Consider the following 24,879-nt stretch of genomic DNA (forward strand, 5'->3'; position numbering starts at 1 on the left):
CACTAAACAGCAGACACATCTTACCTTTTGCATTTCTTCATAAAAAAGGAAAAGAATATTGAAATCCTCCCTATGAGCATACCAGCCTTCTACATGGTCTAGCCAGGAACTACAGAACACTGACAGGAGAGAAATAGGTTTAACATAAACATGAGAATTAATTGCTTGAATGTGCTCCATTTATCTTTATGATCCTGGTGGGCCTAAAGATCGAAGCCTGATAGCTTAACATGAGGCTTCTCTAATATCTAGTCTAACCACAAAGTAAAAAACATGGATAGGTGAGAAATGAATTTACCATAAACACGAAGGTGGTCTTAAAAGGGATTGAGTTCAGTTGTTCAGCTTGGCACTGCAATGATCCACCTAACCACCTGCCTCAGAGACACATTCTTGATGCTTGAATTTCCTTCATTTATCTTTATGATCCTGGTAAGCCTAAAGATCAAAGTATGATAATATAACTGAGGGGCCATCCTACTATCATTGAACACGAAGAGCCATGACTAATGTGGTTGCATACTCCAACTTGCTAAGGGAGGATTTTTGTCAAGACGCTGCTATATTGTTTCATTTCTTTGCTTTTTCTTAACTGGAGGTTTGGGACAATCTGGTTTCCTTTTCTTTTTCTTTTTAAAAAAAATATAATTTATTGATTTATTGAAAGGGGAACGGGGAACAGGGAGTACAAAAAATAAGAAGGAAATGGGAAAGGGAAAAGTATACATATCTAATCAGCATCTATAGTATATATAAGTTAGTGTACAGTGTTCCCTCGATTTTCGCGGGTTCGAACTTCGCGAATAGTCTATACCACGGTTTTTCAAAAAATATTAATTAAAAAATCGCGGTTTTTTGCCTATACCACGTTTTTTCCCACCCAATGATGTCATATGTCATCGCCAAACTAATAATTGTTGCAAATAAATAACAAAAAAAATAATTATTGTTAATAAATAATTATGTTTATAAATATCAGGATCACTAAGTGTCTTATTCAATGGTGAGTACCAGTAATAATGGTGAGTAAATGGTTGTTAAGGGAATGGGAAATAGTAATTTAGGGGTTTAAAGTGTTAAGGGATGGATTATGATACTGTACGTAGCCAACAATGGTGTATTTACTTCCGCATCTCTACTTCACGGAAATTTGACTTTCGCGGGCGGTCTCGGAACATATCCCCCGTGGAAATCGAGGGAACACTGTATATTGGTTCATATTATTAGAATAATCCTATAGGATTACTCTGGTTTCCTTTTCTTATTTTTCTGCAAATATCAGACTAACTCCGGTTTGCCTTTTTTTTTTTCAATTTCCAGCTTTTAAATGTTCCCTTGTGTGATTTCATTTTACAAAGATTTGGTTCATCCGCTACTTTTTTTCAAAAAGTTACTATCTGGCTTTTAAATAAATATTGATATTTATCCATCTTGTTAGATTCTGTCCATCCATTCCCAATCATATCCTGATTTTAAACTAAACTATATCAGTTGTATATAAGTTTTACTAATGGAAAACCAAATGGGTGGCTGAACATCCAGATATAGGAAGACACATAAATGACCCCACAAAAAGGGTGCCAGGCTTTCGACTACCACACCAGCCATCGATAATCCTGAACAGGAGTCACACCTTACACAGTGTCTGCTGGCAAGCCCTCTATAAATGAGACATAGTATCCTCCCCTCAATGTGACCTGCAGGGCCTACGTCAAACTATAAATCACAATCTGTCCAGCTGTAAGCTGAAGGCAGTATCTGGATTTTCCTCCTTATATAATCAATGCTGCACTTCAGTAGCTAAGTGTCCTAGACCAGTGTTTCCCAACCTTGGCAACTTGAAGAGATCTGGACTTCAACTCCCAGAATTCCCCAGCCAGCATTTGCTGGCTGGGGAATTCTGGGAGTTGAAGTCCAGATCTCTTCAAGATGCCAAGGTTGGGAAACACTGTCCTAAACAATGCTATTTGAATACAAATCTTTTTAATATTTATGTTTTATTATTTTATTATTATTTTAATAATCTAGATGAAATGTTAATATATATTGTAAGTTTATGTTTGATAGGCCATACACTGAGTTACTAAACTGATATAAGCTATTTTCTCTTGCCTATCTCACATCCATTTTTACATTATCCATGGTTCTAGGAGTTCTTCATTCTACTCTACCATCAATCCATTTAATATTGTGTAAAGTATACTTGAATTACTGCAAATGTATTTTTTTTAAAAAGGTTTATTTTTAACTTATTTTTGGAGAGAGGGTGGATTGTTTTTTCTCTGTGGGAAGTGGACCGAAATATATTCATCATGTATTATCAAAGACAAAAAATATCATTTTCAAGGCCTTCTTACCTTCACCAGCCAAAAACTTCCCCAAAAATGTATCAAAGTCTTTTATGGGTTGCATTTTGACTGGGCTTTGGGTAAAATGATAGCTGGAAACAAAAACATCCTTTGGATTTCTAAGCATATATATAATCTGTAGGAGAAGGTGATAATACCTGGTCAAAAACATGAAGACAAAAAAAGGAAAAAAGACAGATTGGCAATAAAGCCAGAGAGGGCAGCAAATAATTCCCACACATTCATCTAACAGGTTCTATTATATCATGGGATCTCAAAACTCATTGGCAAAACCATGTTTGAGGCCTTCTAGCAGGCCAACAGGATTGGAGCCAGCCTCACTCTGGCTGCCCCAGAGTGGGGAGGGAATGGGGATTTTGTAGTATCCTTCCCCTAGAGTGGGCTGGGAATGGAAATTTTGCAATATCCATCCCCCAGAAGTGGGGTGGGAATGGGGATTTTTCAGAATCCTTTCCCCAGAAGTGGGGCCGGAATGGAGTTTGATTGATTGATTTGATTTGATTTGATCTATATGCTGGCCCGAGGACTCGGGGCATCTTACTACCAGTGATGAACTTCGAGCCGGAACACCTGGAACATGGTTCCGGTAGCGGCAACGGAGTACGTAGGCCCGCTCCATTGCCACTGGGTGTGCACACATCATGCATGTGCCGTGCATGTACAGCCAGTGTGATTACAATTTTTTTGCTTCTGCACATGTGCAGAAGCAAAGAAATGGCTTTTTACCCAAATCTCGCTGCCGCAAGCAGCAGCCAAATCTCACTGCGATGCCTAGAGCAGCAGCCGTGACCAACAACCAACAACCGCCCGCCTGAGCTCTGGCCGGGTAGCCTGTTCTCTGCTCATCCACACCACAGGCATCTCTTGGCGCATGTGAGAGAGCACAGAACTCGGGGCCGCCTTGCCTGGTCCCAGCGCCATGGCCCATCAAACAGGAGATCAAAGGTAAGAGCCACGGTCAGTGTTCCCTCTAATTTTTTGGGGGGGTGGGCGGAAAAGTATAGTGTCTGAGCGGCAATCCCTTCGGGACTGGGCGGCACAAAAATAATAAATAAATAAACAAACAAACTAAAAACCCACCCTGTTTTGCCTCAGAGAATTTCAAAATAAAATACTGTATTGTGTGTCTATAACAGTGAGCTCATAATAGGGCAACTCTATCAATATCAAAATACCACTTAAATAGTTGAGCTAGTTTCAAACTAGATTTTGATTTTCTTTCTCTCTTCCTTATTCCCATTCTTTTTCTTTCTATTTTCCTTCCTCTTTTTTTTCCATCTGTTTCTCTCTCTTCCTCTCTTCCTCTCTCTCTCTCCTTCCCTCTCACTCTTTCCCTCTCGGCTTCTGGGCAGGTTTGGAAAACTCTGAGTTGATGATGATTTTTAAGTGAGCGATTGCTCACTGCTCAGCTTAGAGGGAACTATGGCCATGGTGCGGTGGAGCAGGCAGGTCACTTGTGCCAGCGTCAGGGGGCAGAGGCGGCGTGGCAGTGGCTGGAAACGTGGCAGGTGGATGGGAGCTGGCAGCTCCTATTGCTCATGCCAGCATCAGGGGGTGGGTGGGGTGAGGCAGTGTGGCAGTGCGGCAGTGATCTAAGTATTTCCCACAAGATCATGTGTTGCAACGTCCTCCCTGTCAACGACTACTTCAGCTTCAACCACAGCAACACAAGAGTACAAAACAAACTTAATATTAACCGCTCTAAAGTTGACTGTAAAAAGTACGACATTAGTAATCAAGTTGTTGAAGCGTGGAATGCATTACCTGACTCCGTAGTGTCATCCCCTAACCCACATTTTACCCTAAGACTATCCACGGTTGACCTATCCAGATTCCTAAGAGGCCAGTAAGGGGCGTGCATAAGTGTACCAGCGTGCCTTCTGTCCCCTGTCCTATTGTCTCTCGTATATATCTTTATATATCTTTTCTTCTTTCTCTATATATTTTCTTCTATTCTTTCATTGATATATTTTACTATGAGTATAACCTCTGTAATCTTCATTATGTTTTGGACAAAATAAACAAACAAATAAATAAATAAGTGTCACCTTGGAAAAAATAAGCTTAAGGGGTTCAATTTTCAATTTAGTTCTTAGCTATTTCTGCTGGGCATGACCTTGTGATTTGTGACTGTTTTATATAGTTGTGTATTGGTTAATAAAACATTCAGATACAGAGCTGAAAGAACTGAAAAGAACGCAGACAGCACCTCATTCCATCTGACAAGTTAACAAAATATGTCCTACTTTTCCTTTTCTATGTTGTAATCCTTTGGGTACCAAATAGTAGGGCAGATGGGAAGAGATGACACGAGGTGATGGGCGACTAGGTAAATCTACATGGAAAAGATTATACTCCAGCCATGGTGCCCTGTCAATCAGGGTAACATTTTCAGTTCCATCTCGATGACCTTCATAAAGAATCAAGCTGACAATATTCTGAGTCCATATTGTGCCTGCAAAAAAGGAATAATTAAATTCATTCACTCAGAACCATTATTGTTTGGAAAATATTGAATTTATGCAAGGCCAATTTTCCTATCAGGAAGAATAGTAAATATTTCAGATATGTGTAACCACAATTAACTCTTCTAAAATTGATAGATTAAACTGACAGATGGATGAGAAAAGTATAGGTATTTATTTATGCAATTATTTATATCCTGCCTTTACATCTTTAGAACTAACTCAATGTGGCACGTAAAGCAATATACCTTCCTCCTTCTATTTTCTTCACAACAACCCTGTGAGGTAGGTTGGGATGAGGTAGCATGACTGGCAATGGAATCCATCAATGAAAATAAAATAAAATATATGGGTTGACACAATGTTTTTCTTTAAATTTTTTCATTTTTTTTCTCCACCTTCTCATACACAAATTCAACATGTTTATACCTTCCACTGTTACATATGTCTTACAGACTTCAAAGTTGTACATTTTATCCATCATTCATAAATTCATATTTCATTTTTAAGAATAAAGAAAAATAAACGTTGCCTGTCCCTTTAACCATTCTTTCTTGCACTCCCCTTCCTTTTCTACCCTTCTCTCCTCCTACCTACTTTCCCTTCACTCCTCTTAAATCTCTCTCTCTCTCTCTTTCATTTTTTCTTTCTCTTTATCTCTCTCTCACAACACTCCTCCACTCCCTTCTTTTCTACTTCCTCTCCAACTCTCTAATCCTCTCCTGAGTGTCCCAACCTATATTTGCAGGCTGTTGCTCTAAAATCATCTTTGACTGCTCTATAACCATTAATATTCTACTTTATTTCTTATTACTCCAAAGATAGATATTAAATCTTTTTGTTTTGTGTATATAATGCCAAATTCTCTTCAATAAAAAGCTAATTTTGTTATCTGGATTATTCCTCTGTTTAAAACCCACTTTGACAATTGTAGTTAGGGGGACCTTTGCATAGGTTCACCTAGTTCACCAATAGCGACTCTACTTGGATCAGGAGGCTCTTCTCACAGTCACTCATGTCCTTGTCACCACACAGTTAGATTATTGCAACTTGCTCTACCCATGAAGAGTGTTCGGAGACTACAGTTGGTCCAGAATGCAACTGCATGAGTTGTTGTGGGTGCACCTAGGTACACCCACATTACACCAATCCTCCACACACTGGCTCTTGATTGGTCTCCAGACACAATTCAAAGTGTTGGTCATTACCTTTAAAGCCCTACATATCTTAGTACCAGAGTATCTTTGAGATTCCCTTCTATCACATAGCTCCCAGCGACTGGTAAGGGCCTACATAGTTGGTCTTCTCCAGGTCCCATCAGCTAAACAGTGTTGGCTGGCGGGTCTGCAGAGGAGGGACTTCTCTGTGGCTGCCCAAGCTCTCTGGAACCAGTTACCTCCTGAGATACAAACTACCCCCACCTTATTGGCCTTCCGGAAAGCGGTAAAGACCTGGCTTTTCTGATAGGCCTGGGGCCGTTGATCTTATGGTAGTAACCAGCGTGATCCATGCCATGAATGGAATGCAGGGGTTTAACTGTTTGTATTGTAAATGTTTTTTAAACTGTTTTTAGAGGTTTTTATAATATTATTGATGTTTTATACTTTTGCTGTGAGCTGCCTAGTGTCTCTAGGGAGTTGGGCGGTATAGAAATGGAATAAATAAATAAATAAAATTGTTAAATAATGATTATAAAATATTTGTAACAATTATCACTGAAAGGTTAAAAAAAGGTTGAACCAACTGATTCACACAGATCAGAATGGCTTTCTTCCAAATAGACAAATAAGACACAATACCAGAATCATATTAAATACTCTTGAAAATTATGACCTACATATAGACAAACAACTGGCAATAATATTTATAAATGCCCAGAAAGCATTCAATAACCTGGACTGGCAAATAAATAAAACCTTATTTGTCCCAGAAGAAAAAAAAAATGATATCAAAATTATATAACTTCCAAATTCAATTTAAATTAGAAGAAGTGGGCCAATGGAACAATGGTAGCATGACCACAAAATTTCAGGTATGTAATACACTTAGCAGAATGGGGGAAAAATGAGAAATAAATGATAAATTAATCCTGGTGGCATCATATAAGGAAAATATATATAAAATGTTTACCATTGGCACCTCCCTCCAGCATAATTGGCAAATATATCACTGAAATGTTGGAAGTGTAAAAAAGAACAAGGGACCTTTTACCAACTTTAGTGGACCTGTCCAAAAATTAAAATATTTTGAAATAAAATAAGAAACTAGCTAGAAGAAATCACACAACAGGTGATTGATTTGAAACCAGAATTGTTTCTATTGGGAATTTTTAGAGGGAAATTTTAAAAAGAAGATCAATAATATTCAATGGTGGGCTATCAAAATTTTTACTACCACACTGTGGGCGTGGCTTATGCATTTTGTTTCAACATCTTTCAGTGCCAATTGGGTGCTCTGGAGCTCAATTTTCATTACCGCACTGCATTCTCCCCTGTCCGGGCAGTAGCCCACCCCTGATTATCTACTATATATAGTGTATGTACACACACACATGCACAGCTCTTGTAAAAGTATACACATTCAACCTCATTTACGGCGATAGGAAAAACATACCCAGAGCCCAGAAGGGGAAAAAGGAAAGAAATCAAAATTTTGCTACTGCTACTTTGTACCTGACAAACATTTTTCTACAGGTACTGCGTACCTGACCATACCCATAGGAGCCCATCACTGATAATACTCCACATAACCACTGCCTCTGGGATCGCCTATGCGAGTCTTGGAAAAATAATACCATACCCACTTCTTCAATGTTCATTAGGAAAATTTTGAAATGCTCCAAGATGTGTTAATTAACAATGGAGATTCATGAAAAGGAAGATACGGAATTCTATGATGCTTGGAATAATTGGTATAAATGGCTAAATTACAATAAAAATTTCAAATTGGTTATAAAAGCTGAATTACAAATAAGTTACAAATGTTCTCAATCTCACAGGCTATGTACAATTAGAGTTTGAGGTAAATAAAATGGAAGAAATATATGTATGAAGAACATATAATATATATGAAAGAAATATACAGGAGACTCAATCCATTGAATATAGATCTGGATAAATAAATAGTGTTTGTTTAAATTAAAACAGAAATATAGTGAAATGTAAATATATTCGGAAATGAAATAGCTATAAAAATGGTTAGCTTTTACAATGTTTGTTTGCATTTTGTATTTTTTGTATGTCTTATTGTTTTTAACTAGAAAACTTAATAAAGATTACTTTAATAATAATAATAAAATATAAATGGTGAAAGTACAGATTTAGCTGCTTTATTTTCCCTATATTTCCAGCTTCTTATAAAATGCTAATGCTAAAATCTGGTTATAGCACAACAGAGTTACAGCAACCAAAGCACTGAGGAAATGAACAACAACTTTGGACACAAGATTAACTCTTTCTTCGAGGACATCTTTGAACTTACCAGATTTAGGATATGTGATTATGAATATATCATCATCTCGGATTTCAAAACTGTCCAGTGTATCTAAATTTTCTGGTGAGGACTCTTCCTTTAGGAAAATGAATCCTTTGTATTTATACAAGAACTCTTCCTCTGACTCCATTGCTTCAACTTTTGATATAATAATAGAGCAATTATCAATATATCCTACATTTATATTCAATATTGTATCCATTCAGTTTTTAAAATTCAATTCAATTCAATTCAATTCAACAGAATTCTACCCAACAGGATGTTTTTTAAAATGTCTAATTTGGATATAAACCAGAGGATTTGTTTGTGGGTAAAGGATTTTTTGACAGATAGGCCACAGTCAGTAAGGATGGGATTTCATTATTCTTCCATTCAGATACTAAGCACAGGAGCCCCCCAGGGTTGTGTGCTAAGCCCTTTCCTTTATTCTTTGTATACACATGACTGCACCCCACTGTATAACACCAATGCAATTATTAAATTTGCAGACTATAGGACAGTGGTGGGGCTCATTAATAAGAACAATGAGTCTGCTTATAGAAATGAAGTACAAGGGCTGACATTATGGTGTAAAGAAAACAATCTTACACTTAATACCAAAAAACCTAAAGAACTAATAATTGACTTTAGGAGGAAGAAAGATGTATATTCACCATTGCACATAAAAGGCGAGGAGGTAGAGAGGGTTGGTAGTTTCAAATTTCTGGGCACATATCTCAGAGGACTATGAATGTTAATATGCTTGTGAAGAAGGCACAAAAGAGGCTGTACTTCCTGAGAATGCTCAGGAAGATAAATTTATCTCAGCATCTACTGTTGTCCTACTATCGCAGCACCATTGAGAGTGTCCTGACATACGGCATTCTAGCTTGGTATGGGAGCAGCTCTGTAGCGAACAAAAAAGCTCTACAGAGAATTATTAAAACTGCCCAGAACATTATTGGACTTCAGCTACCTGCCCTGGATGACATCTTCGCATCTCGCTGTTCTAGGATACCATTGTCAAAGACACTTCTCATCCTGCTTACAATCTTTTTGAACTGTTGCCTTCTGGCAGAAGATACAGAAAACCTAGAACTCGGACCACACGTTTCCTAAATAGTTTTTATCCCAGAGCTATACTCGCACTTAACAACAAACTAAAGGGTCAGCATCAGTGAACTGTTGGACAATATTACTCGGTTTGTCATGTAGATGGTTGAGTGGTTCAGGGTGGGGAATTTGTAGTGGGTGGGACATTTTATTCTATTTTTTATTCTATTTTTTATTCTATTTTTTATTTTATGTAGGGTGGGACTGGTCTCTGGGTGGTCACACGACTTTCGTTGCCAATGACAATTTGTTGTTTTGACAATGACAATAAATTTATTATTATTATTATTATTATTATTATTATTATTATTATTATTATTATTATTATTTTTGTATGCTGCCCCTCTCCGTAGACTCGGGGCGGCTCACAACAATAATAATACAATATATAACAAATCTAATAATTAAAAGTCATTAAAAACCCCTTATTAAAAAGAAAACATGCACACAAGCATACCATGCTTGTATAGGCCTGGGGGAGATGCCTCAGTTCCCCCATGCCTGGTGGCAGAGTTGGGTTTTAAGAAGTTTACGAAAGACAAGGAGGATGGGGGCAATTCTAATCTCTGGGGGGAGCTGGTTCCAGAGGGTCGGGGCCACCACAGAGAAGGCTCTTCCCCTGGGTCCCACCAGATGACATTGTTTAGTCGATGGGACCCGGAGAAGGCCAACTCTGTGGGACCTAACCGGTTGCTGGGATTCGTGTGGCAGAAGGTGGTCTCGGAAATATTCTGGCCTGATGCCATTAAGGGCTTTATAGGTCATGACCAACACTTTGAATTGTGACCGGAAACTGATCGGCAACCAATGCAGACTGCGGAGTGTTGGTGTAACATGGGCATACCTAGGGAAGCCCATGGTTGCTCTCGCAGCTGCATTTTGCACGATCTGAAGTTTCCGGACACTCTTCAAAGGTAGCCCCATGTAGAGAGTGTTACAGTAGTTGAACCTTGAGGTGATGACGGCATGAGTGACTGTGAGCAGTGACTCCTGGTCCAAATAGGGCCGCAACTGGTGCCCCAGGCGAACCCGGGCAATTGCCCCCCTCACCACAGCTGAAAGGTGGTGTTCTAATGTTAGCTGTGGATCGAGGAGGACACCCAAGTTGCGAACCCTCTCTGAGGGGGTCAATAATTTCCCCCCCCCCAAGGTGATGGATGTTCAGATGGGATTGTCCTTGGGAGGCAAAACCCACAGCCACTCCAACTTATCAGGGTTGAGTTTGAGTCTGTTGACACCCATCCAGACCCTGACAGCCTCCAGACACCAGCACATCACTTCCACTGCTTCGCTGAGTGGACATGGGGTGGAGATGTACAGCTGGGTGTCGTCAGCATACTGATCGTAACTCACCCCATGATGTTGGATGATCTCACCCAGTGGTTTCATGTAGATATTAAACAGCAGAGGGGAGAGAACCAACCCCTGAGGAACCCCACAAGGTAGGGACCTAGGAGTCGACCTCTACCCTCCCACTAACACCGACTGTGACTAACCAGAGAGGTAGGAGGAGAACCACCGTAAAACAGTGCCTCCCACTCCCAATCCCTCCAGCCTGCGCAGAAGGATACCATGATCTATGCCAGTGGTCTCCAAACTACGGCCCAGGGGCTGGATGCGGCCCGCTGAGGCAATTTATCCGGCCCGCGGCAGCACACGAGATTTTACATGGAGCCGGGCGTTGGAGTTGGGGGCAGGGAGCGATGAAAGTGTGAGGCTGGCTAAAGTTTTTCTTTTTTTGAATGGTGAAGGTTTTTCTTATTCTGAATGTTGCGCATGCGCGCGCACTCCCCATCCCCTTGTGGGCTGGCAGGGGAATGGGGGTGGAGAGGCCACAACCGAGAGGCTCAGCACCCGCCCATCTGCAGCAGGCGGGGGGGCGCGGCTCCCTTTCCTTCTCCCGCCGGCAGCCATCGCTGCAGGTTCCTTGGGTGGGAGCTGCCACTCCCTCTGGACAGCCCAGCCAGGCGGCCGTAGAAAGTGCAGAGATTATTAGAAAGTGGCAGAACCTGCCCGAGGAACTTGCGGCAACTGCTGCCGGTCTGGCTGGAGGCGACAGCGGTGGGTGAAAGAAAGAGCCGCGCTCGCATGCCACGAATGCTGGTGAGAGTGAGAGAGAGAGAGAGAGAGAGAGGAAAAAAAAGGAGAGGAAGGAAGAGAGAGAGAAAGAGAAAACTCGGCAAGGAGTTGGGGACTTGCTCCAATTCACCTCCTCCTCCTCCCTCAAGGCGGCGGCATTAAGAAAACCGCAGGGCTTTATTTATAGTCCGGCCCTCCAACAGTCTGAGGGACAGTGAGCTTGCCCCCTGTGTAAAAAGTTTGGGGACCCCTGATCTATGGTATCGAAAGCCACTGAGAGGTTGAGAAGCACCAGGACAGAGGATAAACTCCTGTCCCGGGCCCACCAGAGATCATCAATCAACGCGACCAAAGCAGTTTCCATGCTATAGCCGGGTCTGAATCCTGACTGCTGAGGGCCTAAATAATCAGCTTCTTCCAAGGATCTCTGGAGTTGGAGTGCCACCACCTTCTCAACAACCTTCCCCATAAAGGGAAGGTTGGAGACTAGACAATAGTTGTTAAGAATGGCTGGGTCCAGGGAAGGCCTCTTGAGGAGGGTCCACACACATGGCTGCGGATAGGTCAGTATTATTGCTACTGGTGTCAGGAGCCCAGCCAAATTGAAAAATGGGGGGGGGGTTGGCCCATCACCGTGTGCCGGCCCCCTGGCGCCCGCAGCAGTCATTGTGCCCAGTGAGCAGCGCCGAGCTCCAGCTCCTCGCACAGGCACAGTACTACCCGTATTGAAGCTGGCGAGTCGCAGGAGGAAAAAAAATGCATGTGGGTTTAAGGACACGGTGCTGAGAGATCACTACTTGCAGAAACGGCAGGAATCCAAAAGGGTTCCTTGGCGTGGGAACCGTCTTCCTTCCAAAGAGAAGAAATAAACCGGTTGAAAATGTCGAGGGAAGAAATATTGGGGGCGGCGGGGGTGGAAGCGGGTTTGTGTATGCGTGTGGAGGAGAGAAAACTACCGCCGGGGACAAGTTGAAAAAATATATATTTTAAAAAAACCTCAAGTGGGATCAGTTTTCGAGATGGGGAGGGATCTCTCTCTCTCTCTCTCTCTCTCTCTCTCTCTCCCTTTATCTTTGAACAGCAGATTTCTACCAGCAATGGTTGGATGTAAAAACCCAAATGGGGTATGGAAAGAAGGGCGTGTGTGTATATGGAAAGGGCTGACCTGAGAGAGAGAGAGAGAGAGGTCAGGAGATATATTTTTTTTGTATGGGGGGAGAGACATGAGGAGAGTTTAAGTGTGTGTGTGAGAGAGAGATCAGGAGAGGGTTTTTGTGTATGTGTGTGTGAGAGAGAGCTCTGGAATGTGTGAGAGAGATCAGGAGAGGTTTTTTATGTGTGTGTGAGAGAGAGAACTCAGGAAAGTTTCTGTGTGTGTGTGTGTGTGTGTGTGAGAGAGAGAGAGCTCTGGAATGTGAGAGAGCGATCAGGAGAGGTTTTTTATGTGTGTGAGAGAGAGAGCTGGAGTGTGTGTGTGTGTGAGAGAGAGAGAGAGATCAGGAGAGTTTGTGTGTGTGAGAGAGAGAGAGCTCAGGAAAGTTTCTGTGTGTGTGTGTGTGTGTGTGTGAGAGAGAGAGATCAGGAGAGGGTTTTTGTGTATGTGTGTGTGAGAAAAATCAAGAGTGTGTGTATGAGAGAGAGAGAGATCAGGAGAGTTTGAGTGTGTGTGTGAGAGAGAGATCAGGAGAGGGTTTTTGTGTATGTGTGTGTGTGAGAGAGTGAGCTCTGGAATGTGAGAGAGAGATCAGGAGAGGTTTTTTATGTGTGTGAGAGAGAGAGCTGGAGTGTGTGTGTGTGAGAGAGAGAGATCAGGAGATTTTGTGTGTGAGAGAGAGAGAGCTCAGGAAAGTTTCTGTGTGTGTGTGTGTGTGTGAGAGAGAGAGAGAGAGATCAGGAGAGGGTTTTTGTGTATGTGTGTGTGAGAAAGATCAAGAGTGTGTGTATGAGAGAGAGAGCTCAGGAGAGTTTGTGTGTGTGTGAGAGAGAGAGAGAGCTCAGGAGAGTTTGTGTGTGTGTGTGTGTGTGTGTGAGAGAGAGAGAGCTCAGGAGAGTTTCTGTGTGTGTGTGAGAGAGAGAGCGAGCTCAGGAGAGTTTGTGTGTGTGTGAGAGAGAGAGAGCTCAGGAGAATTTGTGTGTGTGTGTGTGTGTGAGAGAGAGAGAGCTCAGGAGAGTTTGTGTGTGTGTGTGTGTGTGAGAGAGAGAGAGATCAGGACAGGGTTTTTGCGTATGTGTGTGTGAGAAATATCAGGAGTGTGTGTGTGAGAGAGAGAGAGAGCTCAGGAGAGTTTGTGTGTGTGTGTGAGAGAGAGAGAGAGATCAGGAGATGGTTTTTGTGTATGTGTGTGTGAGAAAGATCAGGAGTGTGTGTATGAGAGAGAGAGATCAGGAGAGTTTGTGTGTGTGTGAGAGAGAGAGAGCTCAGGAGAGTTTGTGTGTGTGTGTGTGAGAGAGAGAAAGCTCAGGAGAGTTTGTGTGTGTGTGTTTGAGAAAGATCAGGAGTGTGTGTGTGTGTGAGAGAGAGAGAGCTCAGGAGTGTGTGTGTGTGTGTGTTTTTTTGTGTGTGTGAGAGAGAGAGATCAGGAGAGGGTTTTTGTGTATGTGTGTGTGAGAAAGATCAGGAGTGTGTGTATGAGAGAGAGAGAGATCAGGAGAGTTTGTGTGTGTGTGTGAGAGAGAACTCAGTAGAGTTTGTGTGTGTGTGTGTGAGAGAGAGAGAGAGAGAGAGAGAGATAGATCAGGAGAGTGTTTTTGTGTATGTGTGTGTGAGAAAGATCAGGAGTGTGTGTATGAGAGAGAGAGAGATCAGGAGTGTGTGTGTGTGTGTGAGAGAGAGAGAGCTCAGGAGAGTTTGTGTGTGTGTGTGTGTGTGAGAGAGAGAGAGAGAGAGAGATCAGGAAAGGGTTTTTGTGTATGTGTGTGTGAGAAAGATCAGGAGTGTGTGTATGAGAGAGAGAGAGATCAGGAGAGTTTGTGTGTGTGTGTGAGAGAGAGAGAACTCAGGAGAGTTTACGTATAGTTTTAAACATTATTACGTATAATTTATCTTCTGGTTACCTGTTATTTATTGGTATTATTGTGAAAACAAATATTTTTCTAGTGTGGTGCAGAAGTATTTTGTCTTTATCCTTTGTGCCATCTTATTGCTGCTTTTAATATTGTTGATGGCAAAATGAATAATATTTTGTTAATTTGGTGTATTTGCACTGTTCTGGTTATTTATTTATATGTATGTAATATGTTGATGTGACTTGAATATATTTTCTGCGTTATTAACACATTGGTCAAAAACTGAGAGGCCACCGAAGAGACATGTGGAATCAGCGTGGCTTTACTAAAGCTGAATATATGACAGAACTGGTGGCCCTAGCAGCTGCACTTCATAATGTTATATTTGTTATATGTTGTGTTGTCTAGTAAATATTTGTATATGTTTACAGTTCATTGTGCTTTCCTTTATGATGTCATATTTGCACTATAGTAATAAACATACTTGACCAAAAGATTTAACAAAATGACTCATATTATTAATCTGTCAAACAAGTGTACCTTGTTGTAGTGGCAGGGTTTAAATTTTTTTTTTGTGAAAGGTAAATTTAATACATAATTGGTATGTCGCAAAATAAAGTAGTTTTAAAATGGCGGGGGGGGGGCAGACACTTAGGCTGTATGGGGCCCCAAAAATTCCTGATGGCGGCCCTGGGCACACAAGTGCCTCCTTGTAAGGAGCCGGAAAGGACCCCCTCCCCAGAGAAGCGTTGACAATCTCCTGGACCCAGCTCCGTGTCACCTCCCTGCTGGCCGAAACCAGCCAAGTCATGAATCCTGCTATCGTAAAGAAAAATGATGTACAGTGTTCCCTCGATTTTCGTGGGGGATGTGTTCCGACACCACCCGCGAAAGTCGAATTTCTGCGAAGTAGAGATGCGGAAGTAAGTACACTATTTTTGGCTATGAACAGTATCACAAGCCTTCCCTTAACACTTTAAACCCCTAAAGTGCAATTTCCCATTCCCTTAGCAACCATTTAGATCATTACTCAGCATGTTTATTTATTAAAGTTTATTAAAAATATATATTTATTAAAGGCAGATGAAAGTTTGGCAATGACATATGATGTCATTGGGCAGGAAAAACCGTGGTATAGGGGGGGAAAACCCGCAAAGTATTTTTAAATTAATATTTTTGAAAAACCGTGGTATAGACTTTTCACGAAGTTAGAACCCGCGAAAATCGAAGGAACACTGTATATATTATTAGATTTTTTCCCCCTAACTAATTCATTAGTTCCATGAACTCAATTATTATCCACAAATGGTTCCACTGCAAAGAATAAATGTGCAGTTCTTCCTGGAATCTAAAAGTTCTACGTAGAAGAGAAAGTGTTACTTACAATATTAAGAACATACTAGCTGCAATTCTTTTCTTAACTTTCCTTACCTTACCTCACCTTATTCTGCAGGTCTTGCGTGAAGTGATGGAATAATGAAGCTCACGGTGGAATCAGGGAGCCAGAACACCTGTTTATTAGTCTTGTAACCGTTTCAGAGAGACTCTGAGGTGACAACTCTTTATATATTGTAGCTAACATTGTCTCAACCAATAAGAACCATTCCTTTCCCAACTTTCTAGAAGTGTCCTTTAGCACCACTCAAAAACATTACATTTCAGACAACTGATGTTGGTTTGAAAAAATAGATTAATTATTTATAGAACAATAATATAAATTTTAAATAAGTTAAATGCATCAGTGTTTATAACTATTAGTGAGTTTTAGGTGATGCTACTGTTTCTGTCCACACTAAATATAGTATGTGATTTTTTTTTCTTCTGATTCTTCTGATTGTTTCTTAATACAAACTCTTAAACGTAAGTAATTAAACCTCTTTTATAAACATTACATTGGTCAAAATAAAAAACCATTAGCAAAGTTAATATGTCTATTTTATAGAGTTTGATATGCTTGATTCCAAAAATATGCTTAGCTTTGCTCTATCACATAAAGTTTCTGATATAGAAGCATTTTTGTTATTATGTTATTGTATTGTATTGATGTTACTGTTTTCTTAATGTTGCCAGTATATTTTCTATACCTTATAATAATGATGCTCCTCTGTGGAAACTATATCTGCTACAGAAAAACTATATACACTTTTGAAATCAGAACAAAAAAATGGTTCAGAAAAGTACAAGGTCAACTTTAACCTGTGTTAATGTCGCCATTATATTTCATATACCTTATATAATAATGATGCTGCTCGGTGGAAACTATAACTGTTACAGAAAAGCTAAAATCAGAATAAAAGATAATTCAGAAAAGTACAAAGTCAATTGCAATGATTACAAAAAATATTTTTGTAGACCTATGTTATTTATGTAATGTTATGTTATGACCTTGGTAGATAGAAGAACACAAAACTCTAAGACAAGTGTGCACACAATGTACCTGATGAAGTGGACAAGACCATTGCAGCTGTGAATTCCATTTATTTATTTATTGGATTTGTATGCCGCCCCTCTCCGTAGACTCGGGGCGGCATACAAATCCAGCAGGGAGGTGACAAGGAGCTGGATCCAGGAGATTACCAACGCTTCTCTGAAGGAGGGGTCTTTTCTGCCTCCATACAAGGAGGCACTTGTGCGCCCCCTCCTCAAAAAGCCTTCCCTGGACCCACCCATATTTAATAACTATCGACCTGTCTCCAACCTTCCCTTTATGGGGAAGGTTGTTGAGAAGGTGGTGTCACTCCAGCAGTCCTTGGAAAAAGCCAATTATCTAGGCCCTCGGCAGTCAGGATTCAGACCCGGCTACAGCACGGAAACTGCTTTGGTCGCGTTGATGGATGATCTCTGGCGGGCCCGGGACAGGGGTATATCCTCTGTCCTGGTGCTTCTTGAAGTCTCAGCGGCTTTCAATACAGTTGACCATGGTATCCTTCTGCGCCGGCTGGAGGGGTTGGGAGTGGGAGGCACTGTTCTTCAGTGGTTCTCCTCCTACCTCTCCAGTCAGTCGCAGTCGGTGTTAGTGGGGGGGGGCAGAGGTCGACTCCTAGGTCCCTATCTTGTGGGGTTCCTCAGGGGTTGCTTCTCTCCCCTCTGCTGTTTAATATCTACATGAAACCGCTGGGTGAGATCATCCAAGGGCATGGGGTGAGTTACCATCAGTATGCTGACAACACCCAGCTGTACATCTCCACCCCATGTCCAGTCAGCAAAGCAGAGGAAGTGATGTGCCGGTGTCTGAAGGCTGTCAGGGTTTAGATGGATGCCAACAGGCTCAGACTCAGTCCAGACAAGATGGAGTGGCTGTAGGTACCTCCTCCCAGGGTCACGTCTATCTGTCTGTCCATTACCCTGGGGGGGGGGAATTATTGACTCCCTCAGAGAGGGTTCGCAACTTGGGCGTTCTTCTCGATCCACAGCTAACTTTAGAACTAACTTCCAGCAGACGTGGTTGGTAAATCCACAGTAACTGAATTTAAACATGCCTAGGGTAACCAACCACGTCTGCTGGAAGTTTGCTCCAAGGATCTACTACTCTTTCAGTAAAATAATATTTTCTCATGTTGCTTTTGATCTTTCCCCCAACTAACTTCAGATTGCGTCCCCTTGTTCTTGTGTTCACTTTCCTATTAAATGATATAGTCTTTTGTTCCTAAGCTGGGGGTTGGAATACAAGCCCTCCAAGTACCTTTGAACTCTGTTATTATGTTAATTCATTACTTGAAAGTCATGATAACTCCCCCTGTGTGATCAGGCAGAGTTAGCTAATGTTGGGACTTGCTGATCAAGCAATGTCACATAGTAGGACTAGGGAAGCCAACCTTCTGTTATCACAGTATCCACTTCCTGAGCAAAGATCCTCGCAGAGATTCAAAAGTTCTTTCCGCTCCTCTGCCCTCAGTTGAGCTCTAAAAACCTGGCTCTTTTCCCAGGCCTTGAACTAGGCATTCCTCTTTATTTATTTATTACTATTTATTTATTATTTGGATTTATATGCTGCCCCACTCCTGAAGGACTCTGGGCGGCCTACAACCAAATACAAAAATACCCCTTAGACATAAAATATAAAACCTCCTAAAAACAGTACAGTATAAAACCCCTTAAAATCATCACAAGACAATTTAAAACCCACAATGAAACATAGAAACATAGAAGTCTGACGGCAGAAAAAGACCTCATGGTCCATCTAGTCTGCCCTTATACTATTTTCTGTATTTTATCTTAGGATGGATATATGTTTATCCCAGGCATGTTTAAATTCAGTTACTGTGGATTTATCTACCACGTCTGCTGGAAGTTTGTTCCAAGGATCTACTACTCTTTCAGTAAAATAATATTTTCTCCTGTTGCTTTTGATCTTTCCCCCAACTAACTTCAGATTGTGTCCCCTTGTTCTTGTGTTCACTTTCCTATTAAAAACACTTCCCTCCTGGACCTTATTTAACCCTTTAATATATTTAAATGTTTCGATCATGTCCCCTCTTTTCCTTCTGTCCTCCAGACCAGAGGTCCCCAACCTTTTTTGCACCAGGGACCGGCTTTAAGCTAGACCAGTTTTCAATGGCCCGGTGGGGGGGGGAGCTAGCTGTCAGCGGCGCCGTAAAAGGGGCGATCAAGAGAGGAATGGGTGAATGAATGGACGGAGGGTGGGAAGGAAGGAAGGAAAGAGGGAAGGGACAGGAACAGAAGAAGGGTGCAAGGGAAGCAAGGAAAGGTGTGAAAGGGGAGAGGAAGAGAGGAAGGAGTGAAAGAAGGGAATGAGGGAGGAAAGAAGGGAGGAAGGAAAAGGAAAGCAAGAAATGGAGGGAGGAAAGGAAGGAAGGAAAGAAAGAAAGAAGGGGGGAAGGGACAGGAACAGAGGAAGGAAGCAAGGAAACTTATGAAAGGGGAGAGTAAGGGAAGAAGGTAGGAAGGAGAAAGAAAAGAAGAAATAGAGGAAAGGAAGGTAAAAGAGAGAAAGAAAAAGAGCAAGAAAGAAAGCAAGAAAGAGAAAGAAATAAAGAAAGAAAGAAAGGCAACTTCAAAGAAAGGCTCACTGAGCATCTCTCACTCTCTCTCTCTTTCTATCCCTCTTTCTTTCTTTCTCTTTCTTTCTCTCTCTCCTCTTCCTTTATCTCCTCTCTCTCCCTCTGTCTTTCTCTCCCCCTCTCTCCCCTTTCCCTCTCTCTTTCTCTCTCTCCCTCTCTTGCTATCTCTCCCCCTTTCCCTCTCTTTCTCTCTCTCCCTCTCTTGCTATCTCTCCCCCCTCTCCCTCTCTCTTTCTCCCTCTCCCTCTCTTTCTCTCTCTCTCCCCCTCTTTCTCTCTCTTCTTCTCACTTTCTCTCTCTTGTTTTCTTTCTGTCTCTTTTGCTTTCTCTCTCTCTCACTCTTTCTTGTTTTCTTTCTCACGCTCTTTCTCTCTCTTGTTCTCTCTCTTGCTATCTCTTTCTCCCCCCTTTCTCTCACTCTCTCTTTCTCACTTTCTCTCTATCTTGCTGTCTGTTGCTCTCACTCACTCTCATTCTCCGTTCTTCTCAGCGGTGACGCGCGCACGCCCTGCCCGCCTCACCTTTGCGAGAGCACTTTCGCCCCGGGCTCTCAGCAAGGGGGTTTGCAGGAGAGGTGGGGCCGGCGAAGGTGATATTCAATGTCGGGGGCGCACAGGCGGTTGCACGCGCTCCCTATCTCCCTGCTAGCCCACTCGGAATATTCAAAATAAGAAAAGCCTTCGCCGGCAAAGGTTTTTCTTATTTTGAATACTCCGAGTGGGCTAGCAGGGAGATAGGGAGCGCGTGCAACCGCCCGTGCGCCCCCGACATTGAAGACCTCCGCTGAGAAAAGCCTTTGCCGGCATTTCCTCTCGGCGTCAAGGAGGCGCAGCGGCGGGCGGAGAGAGGGAAGGGGGGGCAGCGGCGTCCCTGCTGGCCTTGGCGGGCCGCCCGACCCTCCCCACCTCCTGCAAACGCGGCGGGCGGCGGGGGGAGAGCGAGGAGCCGGTTCCGGCGGGTGTGGGGCTTGGCTGGCTGGCGGGGGGAGCGCCGCTGGTGGTGCGGAAAGGCCGAGGGGGCCCTGGCGCCGCGGACCGGCTGAAAACCCCCAACGGCCCGGTGCCGGTCCGCGGACCGGCGGTTGGGGACCTCTGCTCCAGACTATACAGATTGAGCTCATTAAGTCTTTCCTGATACAATGAACACTCACAATAGCTAGAAGCCAAATATATGTGGAGAGCAATGTGGCAAAGTGTTGTGGTAAACTGTTTCACAACTTGTAGAGGTGAAAGGGCCATGGGGATCAATGATCAATCATTGTTGACTGTAAAAGAATGTACTCATCAGCTCTTTGTTGGGTAGTAGAGCATGGTGACACTGAACAGCGTGTCCCTTGTGGCAGCAGTGAATGTACTGACTTTTTGAAAAATGACAACAGGAAACGAACGCTGTTTGCCAGGTTTTATATTCTGCACATCTGCCTTAGGGTATATCTGTTCCTTTCTTTCTTTCTTCTTTATTTTTTAAATTAATTTTCATTAAAGACACACAAGACAAACATACATTTAACATAAATAGGGGCTACAATTGCCCCACTCAAAATAGAAGTCTTTCTCATACAGAAAAGAAAAACACTGAAATTTGTAAGATCAATACAGAGAGTAGAAAAGAAAAAAATTGTTATATGTTTGAACTTTTCTTTAAAAAAATCACTTCATATACATATTACTTTTTATCCCAATCATTTAACATTTTTTAATTAATCCATACATAAATCCTTTCCCAAATTTTATAAAAATCAGATTCTTCTTGATTGTTTAACCTTGGTTTATACTTGGTTGAATAAAAAAAAGTTTAATGATTTAAAACAAAAAAAACATATATATATATCTCACATGTTTTTTGCTGAAATTTTAAAATTAAGGGAGACTAGGATATATATATTTGAATTTATTGCTAGATTTGTCTATTAATAGAGAAATGTAACAGGTATTTTTTATAATTCTCTAAACTGATCTAAACAACAATAAGTTTTCCCTTTTTGTATTCTGTATTTTGAGAGGAGCAATTTTGACTCCTTTTTGTGTTATGTGTTTTGTTTGTGATGTCTGTCTTTTGAATAATAATAAAAATATTTTTAAAAAGTTTTTTAAAAAGTAACCTTTTTATTCCAGACTTGGGTAGAAAAAATACATAACGGAATGCTGTACATTTTATTTATATACGTACATTCTAAATCATTAAATGCACTAATTTACCCCTATCCCTCTAATAGCAATCCACAGCCAAAGGTTGCTTCACAGGTTGTATCATATTATACCTCGTTCGGAGTATATATGTTCTCCTGTCTCTCAAGGTCATTCCCATATGCCATTACCCCAATAACTCTGACAAAATCAGTTTATTGTTTAATGTTGACATTAAGACACAATAGGAGGAATTTGGATTGTTCCAAAAAGTGTCACAATAGTATATGTCGTGTGGCCAGATGCAATAACAATATCCAAAACTCCCAATTAGTTATCAAAAATGATACCTTTATATTATTTTAATCCTACATTATACAGTGATACCTCATCTTACAAACCCCTCGTCATACAAACTTTTCGAGATACAAACCCGGGGTTTAATATTTCTCCCCCTCTTCTTCCAAACTATTTTCACCTTACAAACCCAAGCCGCCGCCACTGGGATGCCCCGCCTCCGGACTTCTGTTGCCAGTGATGCACCCGTTTTTGCACTGCTGGGGCTCCCCTCCATGGGAAACACCACCTCCAGACTTCTGTGTTTTTGCAATGCTGCAGGGGAATCCCAGCAGTGCAAAAACAGGCGCTTCACTGGCAACGGAAGTCCAGAGGTGGGGTTTCCCAGCGAGGGGAGCCTCAGCAAAATCGCAGCATCACAAAAACACGGAAGTCCAGAGGTGGTGTTTCAAGGACTTCCATGTTTTTGCGATTCTGCAATTTCACTGAGGCTCCCCTCACTGGGAAACCCCACCTCCGGATTTCCATTTCCAGCGAAGCACCCGTTTTTGCACTGCTGGGATTCCCCTACAGCATCACAAAAACATGGACGTCCGGAGGTGGGTTTTCCCATGGAGGGGAGCCTCAGGGGAATCCCAGCAGCGCAAAAATGGGCGCTTCGACTGGCAAAAGGGGTGAGTTTTGGGCTTGCATGCATTAATCGCTTTTCCATTGATTCCTATGGGAAACATTGTTTCATCTTACAAACTTTTCACCTTACAAACCTCGTCCCGGAACCAATTAGGTTCATAAGACGTGGTATCACTGTACTTCTATAGAGTATTAGTATGTGCTACCAAGCTAACATTAGTTATCTGCAAGAATTTGGGATTGAAGAATTGAAATTCCTATAGTCTGCCTGAGACCATGGATTATAAGGGTGGAAGGCTTAAGTGTTCTGTCATAAAAGACTTGATTGATCAGTTGGTTATTTATCACATATACTAACTTATAATAGGAACATATCTGTAAGGTTAATCAGTGACATCATCAAAGTAAAAAACAAAATCCATGTCGTACAGGTTTTATTGAGTCCTTTCTGTCATTCACACCATGGTCACCTTGTAGGTTGTAACGTATTCTAGAAAAGGATGTGGTTGGACAAGAAGTGATGGGCAGACTGTCTCATGAACTGCAGTGGTCACTAGTAAGTTCATGACACAGCCTGCCCATCACTTCTTGTTCTTGTGTATAGAGGTCTCCATTGCATACATATTTGAGAGACCACCTGTCTTTTATAGTTCTGCCTATCTTGTGTGATGAGACAGGGTTGGCTAATTTTGGGTCTTGCTGATCAAGCAATGTCATCTAGCATAGCAACTTTCAACGTTTTGGGCACCAGGTATTGGTTCTATGAAGGGAGGTTTTTCCACATACCAGAAGGGGCATGGCGCCTGCATCATGGGGTGCATCATGGGGTGAGGTATCATCAGTATGCGGATGATACCCAGTTATACATCTCCACCCCATGTTGAGTCAACGAAGCAGTGGAAGTGATGTGCCAGTGCCTTGAGGCTGTTGGGGTCTGGATGGGTGTCAACAGACTCAAGCTCAACCCGGATAAGACGGAGTGGCTGTGGGTTCTGCCTCCTAAGGACAATTCCATCTGTCCATCCATAACCCTGGGGGGGGGAATTACTGACCCCCTCAGAGAGGGTCCGCAACTTGGGCGTCCTCCTTGATCCACAGCTCACATTAGAGAAACATCTTTCAGCTGTGGCGAGGGGGGCGTTTGCCCAGGTTCGCCTGGTGCACCAGTTGCGGCCCTATCTGGACCGGGACTCACTACTCACAGTCACTCATGCCCTCATCACCTCGAGGTTCGACTACGGTAATGCTCTCTAAATGGGGCTACCTTTGAAAAGTGTTCGGAAACTTCAGATCGTGCAAAATGCAGCTGCGAGAGCAATCATGGGCTTCCCAAGGTATGCCCATGTTACACCAACACTCCGCACTCTGCATTGGTTGCCGATCAATTTCCGGTCACAATTCAAAGTGTTGGTTTATGACCTATAAAGCCCTTCATGGCATCGGACCAGAATATCTCCGAGACCACCTTCTGCCGCATGAATCCCAGCGACCGGTTAGGTCCCACAGAGTTGGCCTTCTCCGGGTCCCGTCGACTAAACAATGTCATTTGGCGGGACCCAGGAGAAGAGCCTTCTCTGTGGTGGCCCCGACCCTCTGGAACCAGCTCCCCCCAGATATCAGACTTGCCCCCGCCCTCCTTGCCTTTTGCAAGCTCCTTAAAACCTACCTCTGTCGTCAGGCATGGGGGAATTGAAATTTTTTCCCTTCCCCCTAGGCGTATAGAATTTATACATGGTATGCTTGTTTGTATGATTGGTCTTTTAAATTGGGGGGTTTTTAGATTATTTTTTAATATTAGATTTGTTACATTGTTTACTTTGTTGTTGTTAGTCGCCCAGAGTCTTCGGAGAGGGGCGGCATACAAATCTAATAAATAAAATAAATAAATAAATTAATTAATTAATAAAAATCCTACAGATGGGGATTTGCTTATTTGTGTGGCCTGGTTGCTGGTATGCTTTGGCCTGGTACCAGTCCATGGATCAGGGGTTTGGGACTCCTGATCTAGCAGGATCTGGGACTCTTCTTTATCACAGTGTCCCTAAATCACTATCATCTCGGAGATTCAGAAAAACTCTCCACTCTTCTACCCTTAGCTGAACTCTAAAAACTTGGCTCTTTTCCTAGGCTTTGAGTAGGCTTTCCTCTTTATGGGGAGAGTAATAGGGAAAAGAGTTATGGTAAACGGTTGCACAACTTGTAGAATAGCATAGGATAGAATTTTATTGGCCAAGTGTGATTGGACACACAAGGAATTTGTCTTGGTGCATATGCTCTCAACGTACATAAAAGAAAAAGATAC

General features: G+C 42.1%; 1 protein-coding gene across 3 annotated transcripts in view; it reads right to left on the reverse strand.

The window, feature by feature from the left end:
• Window positions 1-16,108, reverse strand: part of LOC139157053 (amine sulfotransferase-like) — a 29,683-nt gene extending 13,575 nt beyond the window's left edge. The window contains exons 1-5 of one of the 3 annotated variants that reach the window (XM_070733395.1): window positions 15,945-16,108; window positions 8,315-8,464; window positions 4,616-4,824; window positions 2,358-2,484; window positions 25-119 (exon numbers count right to left, since the gene is read on the reverse strand). In XM_070733395.1, the coding sequence (XP_070589496.1) occupies window positions 25-119; window positions 2,358-2,484; window positions 4,616-4,824; window positions 8,315-8,456 (573 nt within the window). In that variant the 5' untranslated portion in view covers window positions 8,457-8,464; window positions 15,945-16,108. Of the gene's footprint in view, window positions 1-24; window positions 120-2,357; window positions 2,485-4,615; window positions 4,825-8,314; window positions 8,465-15,934 lie in introns of all 3 variants that reach the window. The other 2 variants (XM_070733396.1, XM_070733397.1) reach the window with 2 other exon arrangements.
• Window positions 16,109-24,879: the final 8,771 nt, after the last annotated feature.

The sequence above is a fragment of the Erythrolamprus reginae genome, chromosome 1, assembly GCF_031021105.1.
Source record: "Erythrolamprus reginae isolate rEryReg1 chromosome 1, rEryReg1.hap1, whole genome shotgun sequence".
Classification (NCBI taxonomy): domain Eukaryota; kingdom Metazoa; phylum Chordata; class Lepidosauria; order Squamata; family Dipsadidae; genus Erythrolamprus; species Erythrolamprus reginae.